At 49.5% G+C, this 17,592-nt stretch overlaps 1 protein-coding gene across 20 annotated transcripts in view; it reads right to left on the reverse strand.

Moving 5' to 3' along the window:
• The window catches only part of EPB41L1 (erythrocyte membrane protein band 4.1 like 1), a 55,813-nt gene extending 48,558 nt beyond the window's left edge, over positions 1-7,255 (reverse strand). For all 20 annotated transcript variants that reach the window (XM_019826561.3, XM_045053675.1, XM_045053672.1 and 17 more), the window contains exons 1-4: positions 7,065-7,255; positions 5,684-5,848; positions 3,635-3,739; positions 2,995-3,037 (exon numbers count right to left, since the gene is read on the reverse strand). In XM_019826561.3, coding sequence (XP_019682120.1) covers positions 2,995-3,037; positions 3,635-3,739; positions 5,684-5,848; positions 7,065-7,241 — 490 coding nt within the window. In that variant the 5' untranslated portion in view covers positions 7,242-7,255. The remainder of the gene's footprint in view (positions 1-2,994; positions 3,038-3,634; positions 3,740-5,683; positions 5,849-7,064) is intronic.
• Between the last annotated feature and the right edge of the window lie 10,337 nt (positions 7,256-17,592).

Consider the following 17,592-nt stretch of genomic DNA (forward strand, 5'->3'; position numbering starts at 1 on the left):
ACTCTGCTGTTGTCAATTGCACCCCTCAAGGGGACATGCATTTAGGGGTTTCCCAAACTTATTTGACCTGCTGTGTCCATTTCTCATAGGGCATCCTGCCAGATTACTGTTCCTAGGAACCCCCTTCATAAGACTGCCCTGTGCCAGGTTGGCTCCACATCGGATGGCAGAACGGGGTTGTTAGCAAGACCTAAAAGGCAAGCACAACGACCCGAAAGTAGCAAAGGGCTTTTCACGGGATAAATGTTAAACTCCACACTGAGATACAACCAATCAGTGGTACACAAATAGGCAGAGAGAGAAATAAAGACTGAGGTTTTAGCTGGAAACAAGCTCCCCAAGCCAGGAAAAGGGATGACCACTTAAGAGAGAGGAGGCCTTGGAGGAAGGCTACTATCTAGAACAATGGGCAGCTCACTCCTGGGACAATGTGAGAAAGCAAGGCCCATCCAAGGTAGGACCATGGTCACAAAGGACTGGAGGCCATGCCATTACCACCATCCTTGTCCCTGTGATCCTCACCGTCTTCCCCAAAAAGCTGTAATGTCTCCAGCGCTTACTAAGTGCCAGTCACTTTGCTTGCTAAGAACTGTCCACGCACATATAGGAGTTCGAGCTTCATAATGATCCTGAGGTACATTTTTTAAAAATTTTTTAATGTTTTATTTATTTTTGAAAGAAAGAGACAAATGGAGGGGGAGGGAGGAGGGACAGAAAGGGGGACGGGGGGAAGGGTAGAAAGAGAGAGATACAGAATCTGAGCCAGGCTCCAGGCTCTGAGCTGTCAGCACAGAGCCTGATGCAGGGCTCTAACCCATGAACCGTGAGATCGTGACCTGAACCAAAGTCGGACGCTTAACCAACTGAGCCACCCAGGTGCTCTAAACTTTTGTTTGTATAGATGAAGATTCTAAGAGAGCAAGTCACTCTCCTAGGGTCACTGAGCTAGTCAGCGGTACAGAACTGGGATGTAAGCTCCAGTCACCTGACCCCGGAACCCACAGCTAAAGCGGCCTCAAGGAGAACAATCCCCGTCTCAGGAATAATAGTAGTAGCAGTAGTAGTAATAATAGTAATAACGACAGATAATATGTACTAGATGCTTCTAGGTGCAGGCACCATTCCAGGTGTTGTACACATGATAGCTCATTTACCCTGCACAACAACCCTAAACATAAGTCCTATCATTATCCCCGCTTTACAGGTGAGGAGACTGAGGCACAGAACAACTGAATAACACAAGAAGTAGTGTTGAAGTCAGGATTCAAATCCAGTCAGTCTGGCTTCCAGTGTCTGTCTTTCAACCATCACACCAAACTACCTCAGGGAAGCACCTACTATGTGCCAGGTGCTGTCCACATGTAACCGACACCTCGCCTTGTGAGGCATGAACCCTAATCCACTTGCCAAGGAGAGACAGAAGCCCAGAGAGTCACCCAGAGAGATTTAGGAGGAAATATACCCAGCTCTGAAGCCCAAGACACAAGGACCCACGGTGCTGCCTTCAGGAGGCTGAGGGGCTGAGCAAGAAAATGGTGGGACGCCTCACTGGCTCGGTCAGTGGAACATGAGACTCTCGATCTCAGGTTTGTGGGTTCAAACCCCACGTTGGGTGTAGGGAATACTTAAAAATCTTTTTAAAAAATTGTTCTATGAGGGCCCCAGAAGGCAGAACAAAGATGAATGGGTAGAAGTCCCAGGGGTAGGGATGGAGACTCTGGCTCTACCGAAGGAGGCAGAACTGCTCCTCCATGACCTGAGATGGTCACAAGCAGCAGCCATTCACGAGGCCTGGGCCGTGCTGGCCGGGGCTGCAGAGACAGGGGACCGACTGACTCCCTGCTCTGGGGAAAGATGCTGAGTTCCAACGATTCTGTCTTCTGCCTCTCCTTTCCAAGCTCCCGGTCCTCCTCAAACAGTGCACACTTGGCTGCATGTACGTGTTCCAATTCTTGCAGGCATGAGAGGCAGGCCTCCCAGCTGGGTTGGGACTCCTAGGGACAGCCCGAAGCCCAGGCCTAGGACCCTGTCAGCCCCAGAGGAGCATGCTTTGTCTGTGTGCCTGCCTCTTTGTCTTCAACTGACAGGAGCCTACAGGAAGAATCCCTCCAGCCTCTCCCGGAGAGTCAGCTGGCATCCCTGGGCCCAGCTGCCTGCTGTCATGGCAACAGGCTCTGTTTTCCAGCCCCGAGGACCAGGGAGTCCAAGCACAGCCAAGGGGGAGGAGCTCCCAGTGGAGGCATCTCTGCTTCTAGGCTCCAGGTCTCCACCTACTGCGTGCCCCCTGGCTGAGCACCTACTTCCTCCCTTCTGCCATTAGAAGGCTGCTCCACCCCTCCCAATATGCCCTTCCTCTCTGAGCCAGAAAGGACAGGTTGTCTCTTCGCCCCAGGCCTTGAAAAGAGAGCAGGATGGTGTTGGGAGGCCAGGGCTAAAGACCTGGATTGGCCAATAGTTCACTCTGCGACCTTAGGTAAGCAACTGCCTCTCTCTGGGCCTCAGTCATCTATCATTAAAAACAGAAGATAGCCCAGACCAGGGCAGGCCTAGCTTTTCCCTAACATGTTAACTCCCATCAGTTGGCCGTGGCCTGCAGTGTTGTGTGGATGAGGATTCTGAGCTGAGTCGAGGGTCACCAATCATAGAAGTTTACACCAGCCTTGGACAGGAAGGAAGCTGTTTTCAGGCCATCAATGTGTCCCCTTATCCTAGATGATTTTGCAGGTCCCTTCTAGGCCTATCACCCTGAATGCATCTATGATTCCTCTGCTAACCTGCTGTGCAACTCTAGATGGTCATTTCTCTTGTGCCTGCCTCGGGTTTTCATTTATAAGGCAATGCCGGGCCTTCCCAAGATGTGCTGTGTAGCACAAATGAACTCATGGTTCCGGATCCTTTTCCCCAAGTAGGAGAGAGCAGCACAGCTGGAGCCCCTGCTGCCTGGAGACCCCACCCGCCCTTCCACAACATCCCCAACCATGATAATCCACTCACTCCGAATCTGCTTTTTGATTTCCTTGGAGGGGTCCAGCCAGTTCTGAAAGAGAAGATAGGGTTCTTTAGAGAGAAGATGGGGGAGAGGGCCATACAGGGCTAGGAGAGAGAGACATCCTGAAATAGCCTGTTAGCACCCTGGTGGGGAACACCCTTCCCGGACTGAGCAGTCTGGGCCCTTTGGAGCTGGAAAGTGAGGGAACGAGATCTCCATTCACCACCGGGCTTGGGACCCTGGATCCATGGCTGGCGTTGCTCTGAGGCAGCAGGGTGGGCAGGTCCCTGCAGCTGCAGTGGGACAGGTGGAAAGGAAGAAAACTCAGATAGGAGCCTCCCAAGGTGGGGAAGAGGTACTGGGGTAAGTGTCTCAGGTCCCCCAGGAAGCCAGGCCATGGCTCTCCAGGTATGCATCTGGGGGGGTCACTTGCAGGTCCCCAAGAAAGGACTTCGTGGGAGGGGTAGAGACAGAGAACTGAGGCAGAAAGGGCTGGCTGAACTTTGGGTGCATGCAAACGGAAGGCACTTAATGAGAAGCTAAGGACTGAAGGAAGGAGTGGGATGCAGGCAGGACTATGGGGGCCTAAAAGAAGAGGTCCCCACCCCCACCCCCGCACAGCACCCTGCTTGCCAGCACAGGTACCTTCTGGCTATCAGCGTCACAGAAGGTCAGGCCGAAGTAGTCCTTCTCCAGGAGGTTGAGGTGCTCACAGACCAGGTCAAACAGCACCTGGCCCCGGCCATGTTTCTGAAGAAGAGAGCAGAGTCGCTATGAGGCCAGGACATACCTCAAGGTGGGGGGTTCCACCAGGGCAGGCTTGGAACCCCCAAGAGCCTTCCGGCATCTGAAGACGACCTCAGCACTCCCACCACCCATTTGACTCTGCTCCCCGAGTCCTACTGGATCCTGTGACACTAACGCCCAGCTCACCAACTGCCTTCTTCCAAGCCCTGCTGGGTTTCTCCTAGACCTTAGGCCGGCTTTGGGGAGTGGGGGTGGGGGTGACTGATTCCTCCTCCTTTGAGATTAAGAGAAGGAGGCTAACTTTGACCCAAGGAACAGAAAAGCCAAAAGTCCAAGCTGTGGTTGTAAGAGGAAGAGAAAAACCACCTGAAATACAAGGGACACAGGCAGGGGAGAAGGGAAGGGTCTAGGACTCAGGGTCACAGTGTGACTCTCCTTCCCTGACCCTCCCCTTACACTAAGTCTGAGTGACATCCAGGGCAGCCCAGCCTGGAATGCCACCCTCTACCCAGGCAGCAAGTAAGGTTTTTATAGGGGCTCCCGGGGCCTACAGCAGCCTCAGCTGGGAGCAGCACGGTTAGAGCCACCTCCTCCCGCACTCCCACACAGCCAGGCTCAGTACCTCGCTGAACCACTGTCTGGGCCTGAGGATTCAGCAGGACAAAGCCCAGAACCTGGCTGGGTACTCCAAACCCACAGAGGAGCACCAGTAGAAGGATTACAGGCTGGGAGAACATGAATCAGTCACTATTTAAAGAGGGAAGGGACTCCAGAGAGAGGGTGAGGTCCCTGACCTGTCTGGCTAGATCACCAGGGGACTGGGACTGGGCCTAACTCTGGAGAGTAGTTTGGGGAAGCTAAGGGATTCCTGAGTCTGGAAGAGTCCTTCAGATAGAATGGACCTGGCCTCAGCCAAACCCTCCATGCCCTCCTGGGACAAGCTGTAACTGCATCTTGGGCCAGTGTGGGTAGGAGAGAACAGGCGGAATATATCCCTTTCTTTTGCCCAGGAATAGGCAAGATGTTCACCTTGTAATCCTTCTATAGGAGAAATAAACATTAAATAAACAAACAAATAAATACAAAACAACCCTGCAGAGAAGAGGGACCCAGTCTACCAGGGCCCAGAAATAAGCCATGTCCCTTAAGACCGGGGGCACTGGAGAAAGGGAGGTGGTTCCTGTAACTCTCAGCAGTAAGGCCACTCTCTGGACTCTTTCATACACATGGAGAGAGCCAGGAATGGTGCCCAGATGGGTGGACCCTCTAAGGGGATGAGTGAGAGCTCAGAATTAGGATGGGAGTCCTAGCCTATACAGGAAAGGAAGATGACAAATGTGGGGCCAGGAAGGCTGATCCCAGACAGGAGGTGTCTGCCCCACCCACCCACTGTGGGACAGGATCATGCCACACAGTTTCTACATGGCCTAGGTGAGGAAGTCCTTCTACGGGCAGCCTCTCCATGTCTGGGGGACACCTATACCACGGAACCTTCAAGTGACCAGTCTGTCCTGGTGCCCTGGAGAGGGGCATTCACAAAGGAAGACCCCTCCCTCCACCCAATAAAAACATAAAAATGACTCTAGTTGAAACACCAGTGTCTGCTAGGTGAGACTGAAGAGCCCAGTCCACAGGCCTACTGGCCCTTGGATGGGGACTCCTTGCCAAAGTACAGCCCCTCCCCGCCACCCACAGAGCTGTTTTCTGGCGCCAGCCCTGTGCCTCGTCTAATTCTATTTGCAATTGTAACCGCCCTCTCCGGGCCTTGGTGCCACCATCTGTACAAAGGAGGGCTGGCCAGGTCATCTCTCCAGGATGCTGCAGTCGGTCCAGGACTCCATGAAGAATGGATGCTCTGTGGCTTGGCCCAGGCTGAGGGCACACAGAAGCTCGCCCTGGCTCTGGGGCCAGTCGGCTGGGGTAGGGCATGTGGTGTGTGCTCCCTACCTCCACTTCACACTCGTACTCAGAGGCATCAAGCAGGGTGACTCGGCAGATGGCACTCTTGTACTTCTTGGCAATCTTCTGGGGTGATTTCTGGGCTCTGCTGGGCGTGGTCCTCTCTGACAGGCCATCAGCCTCCCCATAGCCCTTCTCCTCCATGTCTAGGCTCTGTAGGTCCAACCAGGGGAAAAGTCTGGTCAGTGAGCTTGAGACCACAGCCTTTCATCCAAAAGAGACACAAAAACAATGCAGCAGCTGGGGCTAAGATGGCCCCCAAAATGAGAGCCACTGCCCTCCAAGACCCCCAGGGTGGCCAGTAGCTATGGCAGGTATACGCAGGAGGAGAGCCAGAGCTACTATATGCAACAGAGTAGGCTCATGGAAGGGGTCCACTTCTTCGGGTGGAGGGAGGCATCCCACAGAACCAAAGCCGGTGACCAGGGCTGCCCTATCTCCCTAAAATAGCATGTGAGTTACCAGAGCATCCATCTGGCCTCGTCCTTATCAGACTGTCACTGGTCTAGCATGAGGCTGAGAGCTTGTGGACTGACCTAATGGAGGGAAGGGCCTGCCAGCCAGGCCTAACTGCCACCAATGCCCTCAATGACCTTGGCCAAGTTCCTACCCTCTTGGCCTGTTGTGAATGAAGGGGGGTGTGAATTCAACAGCTAGGTGATTCAGTAGGTCCCCTGTCCCTTCAGGGTAATGGATTTTGCTCTGGGGTTATACTGGGCTTGCCAGGCTAGAATGGACAGGTTCAGGGAATAGGAAAATAAGGTTGAAAGAACACAAGTTTTGGAAATCAGATCTAGGTTTTACGTCCACCCGTCACCCAGCAACATGACCTTGAGTAACTCACATCATCTGCTGAGCCACCATTTCCCCAAGTGTAAAATATGGCAATTAATATTATTCTCTCAGGGGTGTCTGGCTGGCTCAATCGGTAGAGCATATGACTCCTGATCTCAGAGTCATGAGTTCAAGCCCCATGTTGGGTGTAGTGCTAACTTAATTAAAATATATGTATTATATGTGTGTGTGTATATATGTATGTGTGTATATATATATATGTATGTATATGTATGTATATGTATGTGTCTGTATATATATATCTGTGTGTATATATATATTTGAATATATATATATATGTATGTGAGTGTATATGTATATGTATATGTATATGTATATGTATATGTATATGTACATACACTCTCTGTAGGTTTGGGAGAATTAAATATAAAAGTGAACACGATGCCCCTAGCACAGTGCTTGGAACGTAGCGGGTCAGTAATAAATCTCAGTTTCCTTCTTCCCTCCCCACTAAGAACTGGCTCTGGATTCCTGTTGGGCAGGAAGAGGGATACCCATGCTCTCAGGCACACACCTGTTCAGCAGGCCGAGTGTCCTGCTGGGGCGGGTGCTTCTCATTGGAGTTGGCCTCGGGGTGGCCGTGGCCTGCAGGGGTCACAGGGGTGGTCGCCGCAGCGGCCGCCTCAGGCTGCTGTGGGGTCTCCTCCTGAGCCTTCTTCACCTCAGAATCCGGGCCTGTCTCTGTTGTCATGGTGACCAGCACACCTGCATTTGCATGAAGGAGAGCACATGACAGGGGAAAGGGGCAGCGATGGTGTGACAGAATAGAGAGAGGGGGACAGGAACCACATGCAGAGAAAGACAGATGGAGACAAATGGACAAAGAGCCACAGAGAGAAGGAAGGAGGGAGGCAGGAAGAGACAGAGGAAGTGGGGATGGGAAGAGAGCAGAAGTCAGGGGTTACTGGCTGCAGCTGAGGTCACAGACCCCCTCCCACTCTAGCGACCATATAGCTCCTCAGGGACTCCTCCTGTCTCTTGGCCCAGTTCTGGAAGGGGGCCCTTCTTCAGGGCAATGAAGAGTCTCTCCAGGGAACCCCACTCTGCCAAGAGCACAAAGGCTAGTCAGTGACCCCCTCCAGGCAGGCCCTCGGCCAGGCTGTCTCTCCAACGGGAGCACCTGGCACACAGTAGCCTCTCAATAAACGGTGGATAAACTGAACTCAACCAAAAGAGCCCTGAGCTCCAGGCCCTTCCAGCACGGACTCTGAGCAAGGCTCTTCATGCCCCAAGCCTCAATAATTCCTACACCACTCTCTCCACAGGGATGTTGACAGAATGGATCTCAAGGATAAGACAGGAGGGCACTATTACAAAAACACATAGCCCTGATGATGTAAAAGTCAGGAGAACTGAGCACAGGCCCCAGGTCTGCCACAAACGGGGCAGTCACTTCATCTTACTAGGACTCACCCAAAAAGCAAAGGACTTAAAGAAATTATCTCTGAGGCAAGGCTACTCTTAACCCTTTTCCCCTTGGAGCAGGAAATGAGATTTCAGAGAATCAGGGACCTATTGCCCAGCTATTCTGTTAGAAAAAGCAAACTGCAAGGAGAGGAAAAGAGAAAGAACAGCATGGTCCCATTTTTATATTAAAAAAAAAAAACAATAACCCCAACAATACCTCTTTTTGTTTATATACATGTAGTGAAAGATCTGAAAGGATACTGACCAAAATGTTAAGACAGGTTAATAATTGAGAAACGGATAAAGGAAAAAGTGGGAGTTCCACAGGGTGGGATAAAAAAGAGAACTTCATTTTTTACTTTATGTGCTTTGGAATTCTTGTATAATTTTAAACATACATATATTTTTAACTCACAAATTGGTTTTTTTTTAAATGTGGCAAAAGCACCTATTCCTGACCCCAAACAGAGCAGATCCTCAAAAAAAAAAAAAAAAAAAAAAAGTTTGAGCCAAAACCCGAGGAACAGAGAAATGGGCAGTAACCCTCACCCTTGAGTCTAGAGCCTCCCTCTAATTCCATTATATTAAATGAGAAAGATTCAGATTACACCTGGCAGGTCTCTTCCCAAACCCATCCACCATGGGAGGCCTCCAATGAGCAGAGAGACAGACGGACATTGGCCCTACCTTGTGCTATGCACATGCTCTAAGCCCTTACCCCACACTCCCTTCTTCTCCTTCAGCTTCTCTCCCAACATTCAGAAAGCATCAGCCCAGCCCAAAGCAAAGCGTATTGGACAGAAAGCCAGGGGCCCTGCGTGCCCCACTAGGCCAGACAAGAGCTCTAGGGCCCTGAACAGGTCACACTTTATAAGCTATAACTTGTAGCACAAATGAAAGGGTTTGTTGTTACTGATGCTGCTATTAAGAAGTAAGATGAGGAGGAAGGGAAGGCTTTGGTCACACTGTCTCATCCCCACCCAGAAATGCCTTCCACTCATGTCATTACCCTGGGCTTTGTGGCTCACCTTAAAGCCACAGTTAAATAAAGGCTCTCTGTCACTTATGTGACACCAAGTGTCAACTCTGTGTCAGGACACAAAGTAATAGAAGCAGCTCCAGGAGAGCTCATGGCATCATAGGGTCAGAATAAGACTTGTCTGCTTGGGTCTAGATCTCTTCTAGACCTGCACTTGAGGATATCAGCCATTATGCTAGGTAAGGTCTGTAAGAAGAACCCTTAAAATAAATTTACTACTTAATTTTGCATTAAAAAAAATCTACAGGGTGCCTGGGTGGCTCAGTCAGTCAAGTGTCTGACTTTGGCTCAGGTCATGATCCCACAGTTCGAGAGTTCGAGCCCTGTGTCAGGCTCTGTGCTGACAGCTCAGAGCCTGGAGCCTGCTTTGGACTCTGTGTCTCCTTCTCTCTCTGTTCCTCTCCCGCCGGCACTCCGCCCCTCTCTTTCTCTCTCTCTCTCTCTCTCTCTCTCTCTCTCTCTCTCTCTCTCTCTCTCTCTCTCAAAAGTAAGTAAAGATTTTTTAAAAATCTACAGACTAAGCTGTAGGCTTTCTGCTGTGAGAAGCAGATTCTACGTGACCTTCATAGGCCCCAGGCAGCCCAGAGGCTCTGGCGCATCTACTCCTCCCCTCCACTTCAGTCTGGTTTCAGACTGTACTCCCTGAACCTTCTCGGGACCTGCATCAAACAGCCAGGACAGCAGTCTTAAATAAATATCTGAGCTCTTCCCCTGCCCAGCTCTCCAGCACGACCTGCTGGCTGGGAATGCTTGGTGCTAACAGCACCACACATGAGAGGAGGAGGAAGTCTTTCAATCTCTTCTTTTCCAGGTGAGACTCAGACAGCAAAAGAGACTTGAATGACTGACAGGCAGACAGATCTTCCCTGGTCCCTCCCACCCATTCTCCTTCCCATCCAGCCTCCTGTCTCTCCAGATCCGAGCGCTAAGGCCATTATTCTTCCCACCTCACTCTGCTGCCTCAAGCAAACTTGAACAGAATCAACTGGAAGGAGAAAGCACTCTAGCCCAGGCTGGGAGCCAAACAGGTGGCATGAGCCCCACCAACAACCCCACGGCCTAGGCCTGGTTAGATAAATGATGGCTCATGCTTTCTACAGAGTAAAAAAAAGATGATGTAAAAGATCATGGAAATGTCTGAATGACAAGCTTGATCCACAGCAGCTTGTACAGATTGACCCGATTTTGATGAATACATCTATATAGATGCAGAATATTCAACAAAGTATTAATTATAGTTGTTTCTAGATGCCAGGAATACAGATTATTTTTCCTTCTTTCTGTTTAACTGTGATTCTCAATTTTTCTATTACACTTGGAGATTTCTTGATTTAAAAAAAAATTAGAGGTTAAAAAATAAAATATTCCAATGCATGGGGCTTGGTATGACAAGATGAGAAGAAGACAAAGTCTGCTTAAACTTAAAATTTTTATGAATTTAAAAGAAAAGTAACATTATTATTATTATTATTTAAGCCTATGATGAGATCCTTCTTTATTTGACAAGTCCAAGGATAACAGCATGGTTCTCTCACTAGGCCACAGAAAGCAAGCCAGGAACCTGGCCTTGGCTTCTGCCAGGGCCAGTCACGTGGGCACAGTTCTGCCCAGACCCAGGCCAGCAGAGACTACGGGAGCCCTCTGGGCACTGCGGGGGGCCCCAGGGGAAGCACGTGCTGGTTCCTTGGATCTCACTGCAACACAGGAGTGTGATGCTCACCCAGAAAATGGCTAAACACCCAGGCAGGATGTGATTTAGATTTATTGGTGTATGTGTCAGCCTCTAGAAGATTCTGGGGAGTTGGCAATTGGGAGTATGACCTAGAGTACCCAAAAAAAGGCTTACAGGGTAGGGAGTGGAGTTAGGTTTTGCAAAAAGGGAGAACTATGGGTATGGCAGGGAGGGCACTTGGGCTGAGTCACCAAGTAGGCAAATGTCCAGAGATGGGGAACAAGGAGGGCTGTGCGGAGGACAGAGAGGAGGCTTTGACATCCTGACACCTCAGAACAAGAAGCCTATAAAAGGTGAGCTCCAAACAGCCTGGCAGGTGGAACAGGTTGGAGATGGGGAGAAGTGAGGGAACTGGGGGGTGCGGCAGGCAGCCTTGCAAGAGTCGTAAGCATTACTCTGATGGAAAGGGCAAGACTCCCATCACTAAGCACCGCTGCAGGCCAGGCCCAGGGTCAGGGATTCAACACACCATCATCTCATGGACACCCCACAGGATACCAGCGCAGGGAGCAGACTTAGATCAGACCTGAAGCCTGGCTCCACCACTGGCTCACTCTGTGACCATGGGCAAGTGACTTCAATGCTCTGAGCCTCAGTCGCCTCATCCATAAAATGGAGATACTCCTCCCTCCCTCTGAGAGTGGTGGTAGAGATTCAGGAAACTAACCAAGACAGAGCAATGAGCATGGTGTGTCCCCAATAAAACAACCCTGAGAGGGTCTATAATCACCAACAGTAATGAGAAACAGGGAGTAGTCTGAGAACCAGGAGTTCAGAAGTACCAGCCCAGGGGCACCTGGGTGGTTCAGTCGGTTAAGGGTCTGACTTAGGCTCAGTTCATGATCTCACAGTCCATGGGGTTGAGCCCCACGTCTGGCTCTGTGCTGACAGCTCCGAGCCTGGAGCCGGCTTCGGATTCTGTGTCTCCCTCTCTTTCTGCCCCTTCCCCACTCATGCTATTTCTCTCAAAAATAAACAAACATTAAAAAAAAAAGAGAGAGAAAGAAGTGCCAGCCCAGAATGGATAGAGAAAGAGATGTTGTAAGAAACAGAGAACAGGTGCGCCTGGGTGGCTCAGTCAGTTAAGCATTCCACTTCGGTTCAGGTCATGACCTCATGGCTCATGGAATCGAGCCCCGCATCAGGCTCTGTGCTGACAGCTCAGAGCCTGGAGCCTGCTTTGGATTCTGTGCCTCTCTCTCTCTCTCTCAAAATTAAATAAACATGGAAGGAAGGAAGGAAGGAAGGAAGGAAGGAAGGAAGGAAGGGAGGGAGAGAGGCCAGAAAGGCCAGACTGATGGCACTAACATATGAAAACCCAATCAATGCACAGCATTCGAAGGGAGAAAGGCCAGCCAGAGAAGTAAATGCTGATGGTACCCACACCAGTCCCATCTGGAGGAAAGGGGCACAGCCCAATCTGAGGCAAGTCCAGAAGGCTGGCAGCATTTGATACTCTTTAACGTTGCTGCCAATGGCTGGCTCCCCTGGCTCCCCCTCCAGGGGCACTATGGCTTTCCATCTGGGTGGCCTGCTGGGAGAGGACATCCTAGCCCAGGCAAGGCAATATCCACTTGGCCTGTAATTGCACCAACTCATTAAAAATGAACCAGCCAGTTTATACATCAGACCCTACAGCCAAGGTTAGAGTGAATCAGCATCTCTGAATCCAGTAACTTGGATTTGTTCTTTTTTTCCATCCCCACAGGCATAGCACAGGCCCAAGCCACTGGCGACCCATGGCTGCCTAGCCTCCTTCACGGACTCTCTGTGGCCACTTGGGCCCCTCTAGGGTTTATTCTCTTCAGAACAGCCACAGGGATCTTTTGTAAACTCCATCTGGATGGCGTCCTCATTTTTTAAAAATTCAAGTTACAGTTGACACACCACATTACCTTCATTTCCCAATATAGTGAATGGACAACTATATGTCACTATGCTCCCCACAGGTGTAGCTACCATCAGTCATCATACAACACTATTAAGACACCATTGACTGTATTTCCTATGCTGTCCATTTTCTTGGAGACCCTCCTTAAAACCTTCAATGAGTTACTATCAAAATAAAATACAAGCTTCTTATCAAAGTTAAAGGTCCCTGCTTATGGCCGCTGCATCAGCTCCACCATCGCTGTGAGCCTGTCATACTTTCTGTCTGCTCCTCAACCACAAGAGGCTAGCCCCTGCCGTGGGGCTTTGCCCACATAGACAGTGGGCTTGTCCTATCTCTTGGCATGGCAGCTCTCATCCTTAAGACCTCAATCCATGCACCTCTTGACCTCTCTAAGTAGGTCTTTCCCCCCACCCACCCCCTTTTTTTTTTTTTTTTGGTGAGAGCATGCTGGATATGGGGCTTGGTTTTATTTTATTTTGGTTTTGCCATTTTTACCATTTTTAAGTGTAACTATTCCATGATGTGAATTAGTCACAACCTTGTGCAACAATCAATTGCCACTATCTGTTTCCAAAATTTTTCATTACCCCAAACAGAAATGCTGGGCCGATTAAGCAACCATGCCAGTTGGGTGGTTTTGGTATTTTTTTTTTCCACAGCAACTATCACAAATGAAACGGATTTCTTTTTACTTGTTTCTATTCCTCTAGAACATCAACTCCATAAAAACAAAACTTTATCTGACTCATTTGCCATTATCCCCAGGACTGAGTGTAATTCTTGGTAAATACCAATAAAGCTAACATTTACAGAGTTTGCCATTTGCCAGGCACCAGCCTAAACACTTTATATCAATTGAACTCTTTTAACCTTCACAATAACCTATAATAGGTACTTTTATTACCTCTATTTTATAAAAGAAGAAACCGGAGCACTGAGAAGTTAAGAAACTTGCCCAAGATCATACACTAGTGCATGGCAGTACCAGAAGTGAAACCCAGGGGGTCTGGTGTCAGAAGGATGGGTAGATGGACAAGTGGGTGATGGGTGGGTAAAACACCAACAAGACAAGTTTTAAGTCTACTCAACTGAGGACAGAGACCTGGGTTGCATTCACCTCGGGAGTCTTTGTGGCTATCAGCCAGCCAGCCTGTCCTGATGACTTATCAGACGTTAAGCACCTGACTTTTCCATCCAAACTCCTGATACTATCATCCTTATTTTACTGATGAGGACACACAGACCCAAAGAGGTATGCTGATTTGCCCAAGGTCATATGATTGTGCCAAGTCTCTCTGACTCCCAAGTCCCTCCCACTCCATGGCATTTTAGCAGCCTCAGGAGGCCTGTACTAATTTCTCCAAAGGGTGAGGCTGGCTAAGGAAAAACTTCCCAAGAGTGAAAGACAAATACACTGGGAAGAGCTGAGTTCAGAGTCAGGACCACTGTGTCTTGCTTCAGTTCTGCCACTTCCTATCTGAAGGGTCTTGGGCAAGTCACTTCCCCCTTGTAAACATCAGCTTCCTCATCTGCCAAACAGGGATGAGAACCCCCGTTCCCGCACTTCAGAGTACAGCCATGTAGACAAAGGACATCACAGACAACCAAGGACTTTCAGATACAAAAGTTAAAGTCATATACTTTAGGAAGAGTATATTATAGATGCTGATGATATATACCAGAAGCATGTCTTTGCATGCATGTGCAGAGCAGTGGAACATCATGAGGGTACATACAGCCATGTGTGTCTATGGTCACGACAATTACTCCCCAGCCAGTAAGGCTCTCTTCTAAATCTTGCACACCTGTGACTTTTGCCCAGGCATTCTTGGGAATTCTGAGCCAGGTAGGAACTAATGGAAGGAAGGAGAAAGAAGAAAGAGAAAGAGAGAGAGATGGACAGGGTGTGAAAGACACCAAAACATCAAGAGAATGCGAGGCAGCAAGTGAGACTTCTGTTTTGAATGATGTTTTCAAAAATCACAGTTACCAAGATAACTTCTTTCTTTTGGGGAACTCAGGGGGCACATCTCTCCCATCCCCTCCCAACCATGTCTCCTGAGCTGTTGCACCTCCAGGTCTATGCCTTGCTCAAAGCAGCGGGAGGCTGACTCCTTGGACTGAGCTTCCTTGCCTGCTGACTTCTGGTTGGGTTTGGCCAATGGGAGGCATGAGTTAAAGGCCAGTGGGAAGTTGGGGAACATCTTCCCAATTTCCCTCCCTGTGGTTCTGGCAGTGGCTGAGCCCTCTGTGTCAGCAACTTGTACAGGTGCAGCCATCACTGATTTCTGGTAATACTGTTCCCTCCCTCTGCTCATTCAGGCAGAACGGTGAAAACAGCTTCTGTCACTGTTACTTTGTGGGTACCCTTGTGGATTCCCTTAACCCTGCCCACACCTTTATTCACAACTCCTTAGTGTAAGCATCTGAGTGGAATTCTGTTTTCTGCCAGAATCTGACTGATAGCACTTCCTGACACTAAACAAACACATGAATTAGAGAGGGAGGGGAGGAGAAATTGGGAAAAGGCAGAATCATCTAGTGGTCAGGGATAAAATGGGAGACAAGGAGAACGTAAACAGGTCTCTTAACCTCTCTGTGCCTCAGTGTCTTCATCTGTAAAATTCATGATGATGCCTATTTCACACGGTTACTATGATTGAACCAGATCATGCCCCTAAAGCACTTAACACATGCCAAAACCCACAGTTAGTACTCAAGAAACAGTAGATATTCTCACCTTGAGCATTAAGCCAGAAGGCTAAAGTGTGAACAATAGCACTCCCTTAGAGAAGGAATTACACACTTCTCTCTTTCGGCTTTTTAGGGGGTTTTTCTGGGTCTCACAATTTTTCCCCTATGAACATGTATTACTTTTGGAGTCAGAGGAGAAAAAGAAAAGAATTAAAAAAAAAGAGACAGGGAGTACGAGCTTATTAAGACTTACTCTTTCCCCTCTAGAGATGATGTTCCTTCCTACGGGGATTTCCCCAGCACAGAGCATTCACTTCCCAGAGTGACAACCTCTGGGTGGACGTGAATGAAATGCCTCCCTGCCGCGAGGGAGGAGGGCGCAGGCTGAGACAGCTGCCTCTGGGGCCCTGTGTAGCCTCCCGGCCAAGGCTCAGGAGCCCCTGACAGAGGCTGCGGGGTTAAAACAGGAGCTGGGCCTGCAGTCGTTCATTCGGTAGCGGGGAGATGGCAGTCTGTCAGAGGCTTGCGGCGCCCGTGGGCACCGCATTAAACAAAACCAAGCAACGTGAAGAGGCTGCCACCCGTCAGCACTGGCTTCTTGCCCAAAGGGTTCATGTGCCACCACGGAGCCACAGGCTGAATGTGCAGTTGTGGGCTGGGGACCGCATGATATGCCCAAGACTGCAGAGTAACGGCATCAGAAAAGAGAAATGCCTCCCGCCTGGACCACACTGATGACTGCAGAGGCAGACAGAGACCTCCCCGTAGCGGGTCTTCCTCTGAAAGCCAGGCGATGAGCTGGCCGCCTTCCAGGCTTTGTCTCATTTTGAGCTGCTCAAGGGCCACACAGGGCAGATGGGCTCATTCCCCAGGCTGGGTTGGCCGGCCAAGGTCACAAAGCTAGTCAGTTCAAGTAGAGCCAGCACTAGGACCCAGATCTGCTGGCTGACGGTCCCGTGCTCTTCCCCCTCAATCCTGCCACATCCCACAACCTCCAACTTACTGTCAACCATGTAACCAAAGCTACCGTTGCTCTGGATGTAGAAATAATAACAGCAGTACCAACCCCTCCCACACGTGGGGTGGTTTACAATTTAAAGAATCCCTTTATAATCATCATTTCACTTGGACCTCACCGATCAGCAGCTGGTGAGAGGGAATATGGAACAGCAGTTATGAGCAGGCTTTGGACCAGAGTTTGAATCCTGGCTTGAGGACCTTGGGCAAGTTACTTAACCTCACTGAGAGCCAGTTTGAGCATGCAAAATGAGAATAACACCCCCGACGCCTCAAAGGCATTTAGAGTGAAAGAAATGAGAGAATGCATATGAAGCTCGCCCTGGTACCATGTTGTCACACAGCACTCAGTAAGTGGCAACAGTGGCTCTCATCAGTAAGGTTGTCACTATCACATCGATGGGCAAAGTGAGGTCCAAAGAAGGCAAAGAACTTGTCCAAGGACACTCAAGGTGTGAGTGGCAGCATGACCCAGGCAGCAGCTTGTAGCATCCAAAGAGAATTTGGAAGTTCCACAAGTGAGCTTCATAGTGGGTCAGTGACAGAAGGGGGTTTCCCTGGGATATCCCCACCCTTTGAGCAGGCCAGTCCTCAGTATCCTTGTCCCCCAGGCTCTGCTGAGAAGCAGGGGTGGTGGGGTGGGGGCAGACCTGTAGACCTCCCCAGGCAGCCCTCACGGCCTCAGTTTCTGACTCCTTCTTTCACTTCATTTTCTTTAATTGTTCAAACACTCTTAGAGTTCATTGTCAGCATTATTTAGAATAGAGTAAAATTGGGAATAACTTTAAATGTCCATCAACAGGGCACTGGCCAAAGTAACTAGGACACACCCATTTTTTAAAAATGAGTTACAGGGGCACCTGGGTGGCTTCGTTGGTTAGACATCCAACTTCGGCTCAGGTCATGATCTCACAGCTCATGGGTTCAAGCCCCGTGTCGAGCTCTGTGCTGACAGCTCGGAGCCTGGAGCCTGCTTCGGATGCTGTGTCTCCCTCTCTCTGCCCCTCCCCCACTTGTGCTCTGTCTCTCTCTGTCTCTCAAAAATGAATAAATGTAAAAAAATGTCTTTAAATGAGTTACAAAAGTGTTACGTACTTGTGAAAAATTTTGCGATGGATTTTATACTGACATAAAAAGATGTCAAAATGTAAATGAAAAAAATGCAAATTGTAAAACAATGATATAATTTATGGTCCCATTCTGGTTTGTATGCTTATGTAGGCATAGAAAATACCCTGGCAGGGGGCACCTGGGTGGTT

Source organism: Felis catus, chromosome A3 (assembly GCF_018350175.1).
Source record: "Felis catus isolate Fca126 chromosome A3, F.catus_Fca126_mat1.0, whole genome shotgun sequence".
NCBI classification, from domain to species: Eukaryota; Metazoa; Chordata; class Mammalia; order Carnivora; family Felidae; genus Felis; species Felis catus.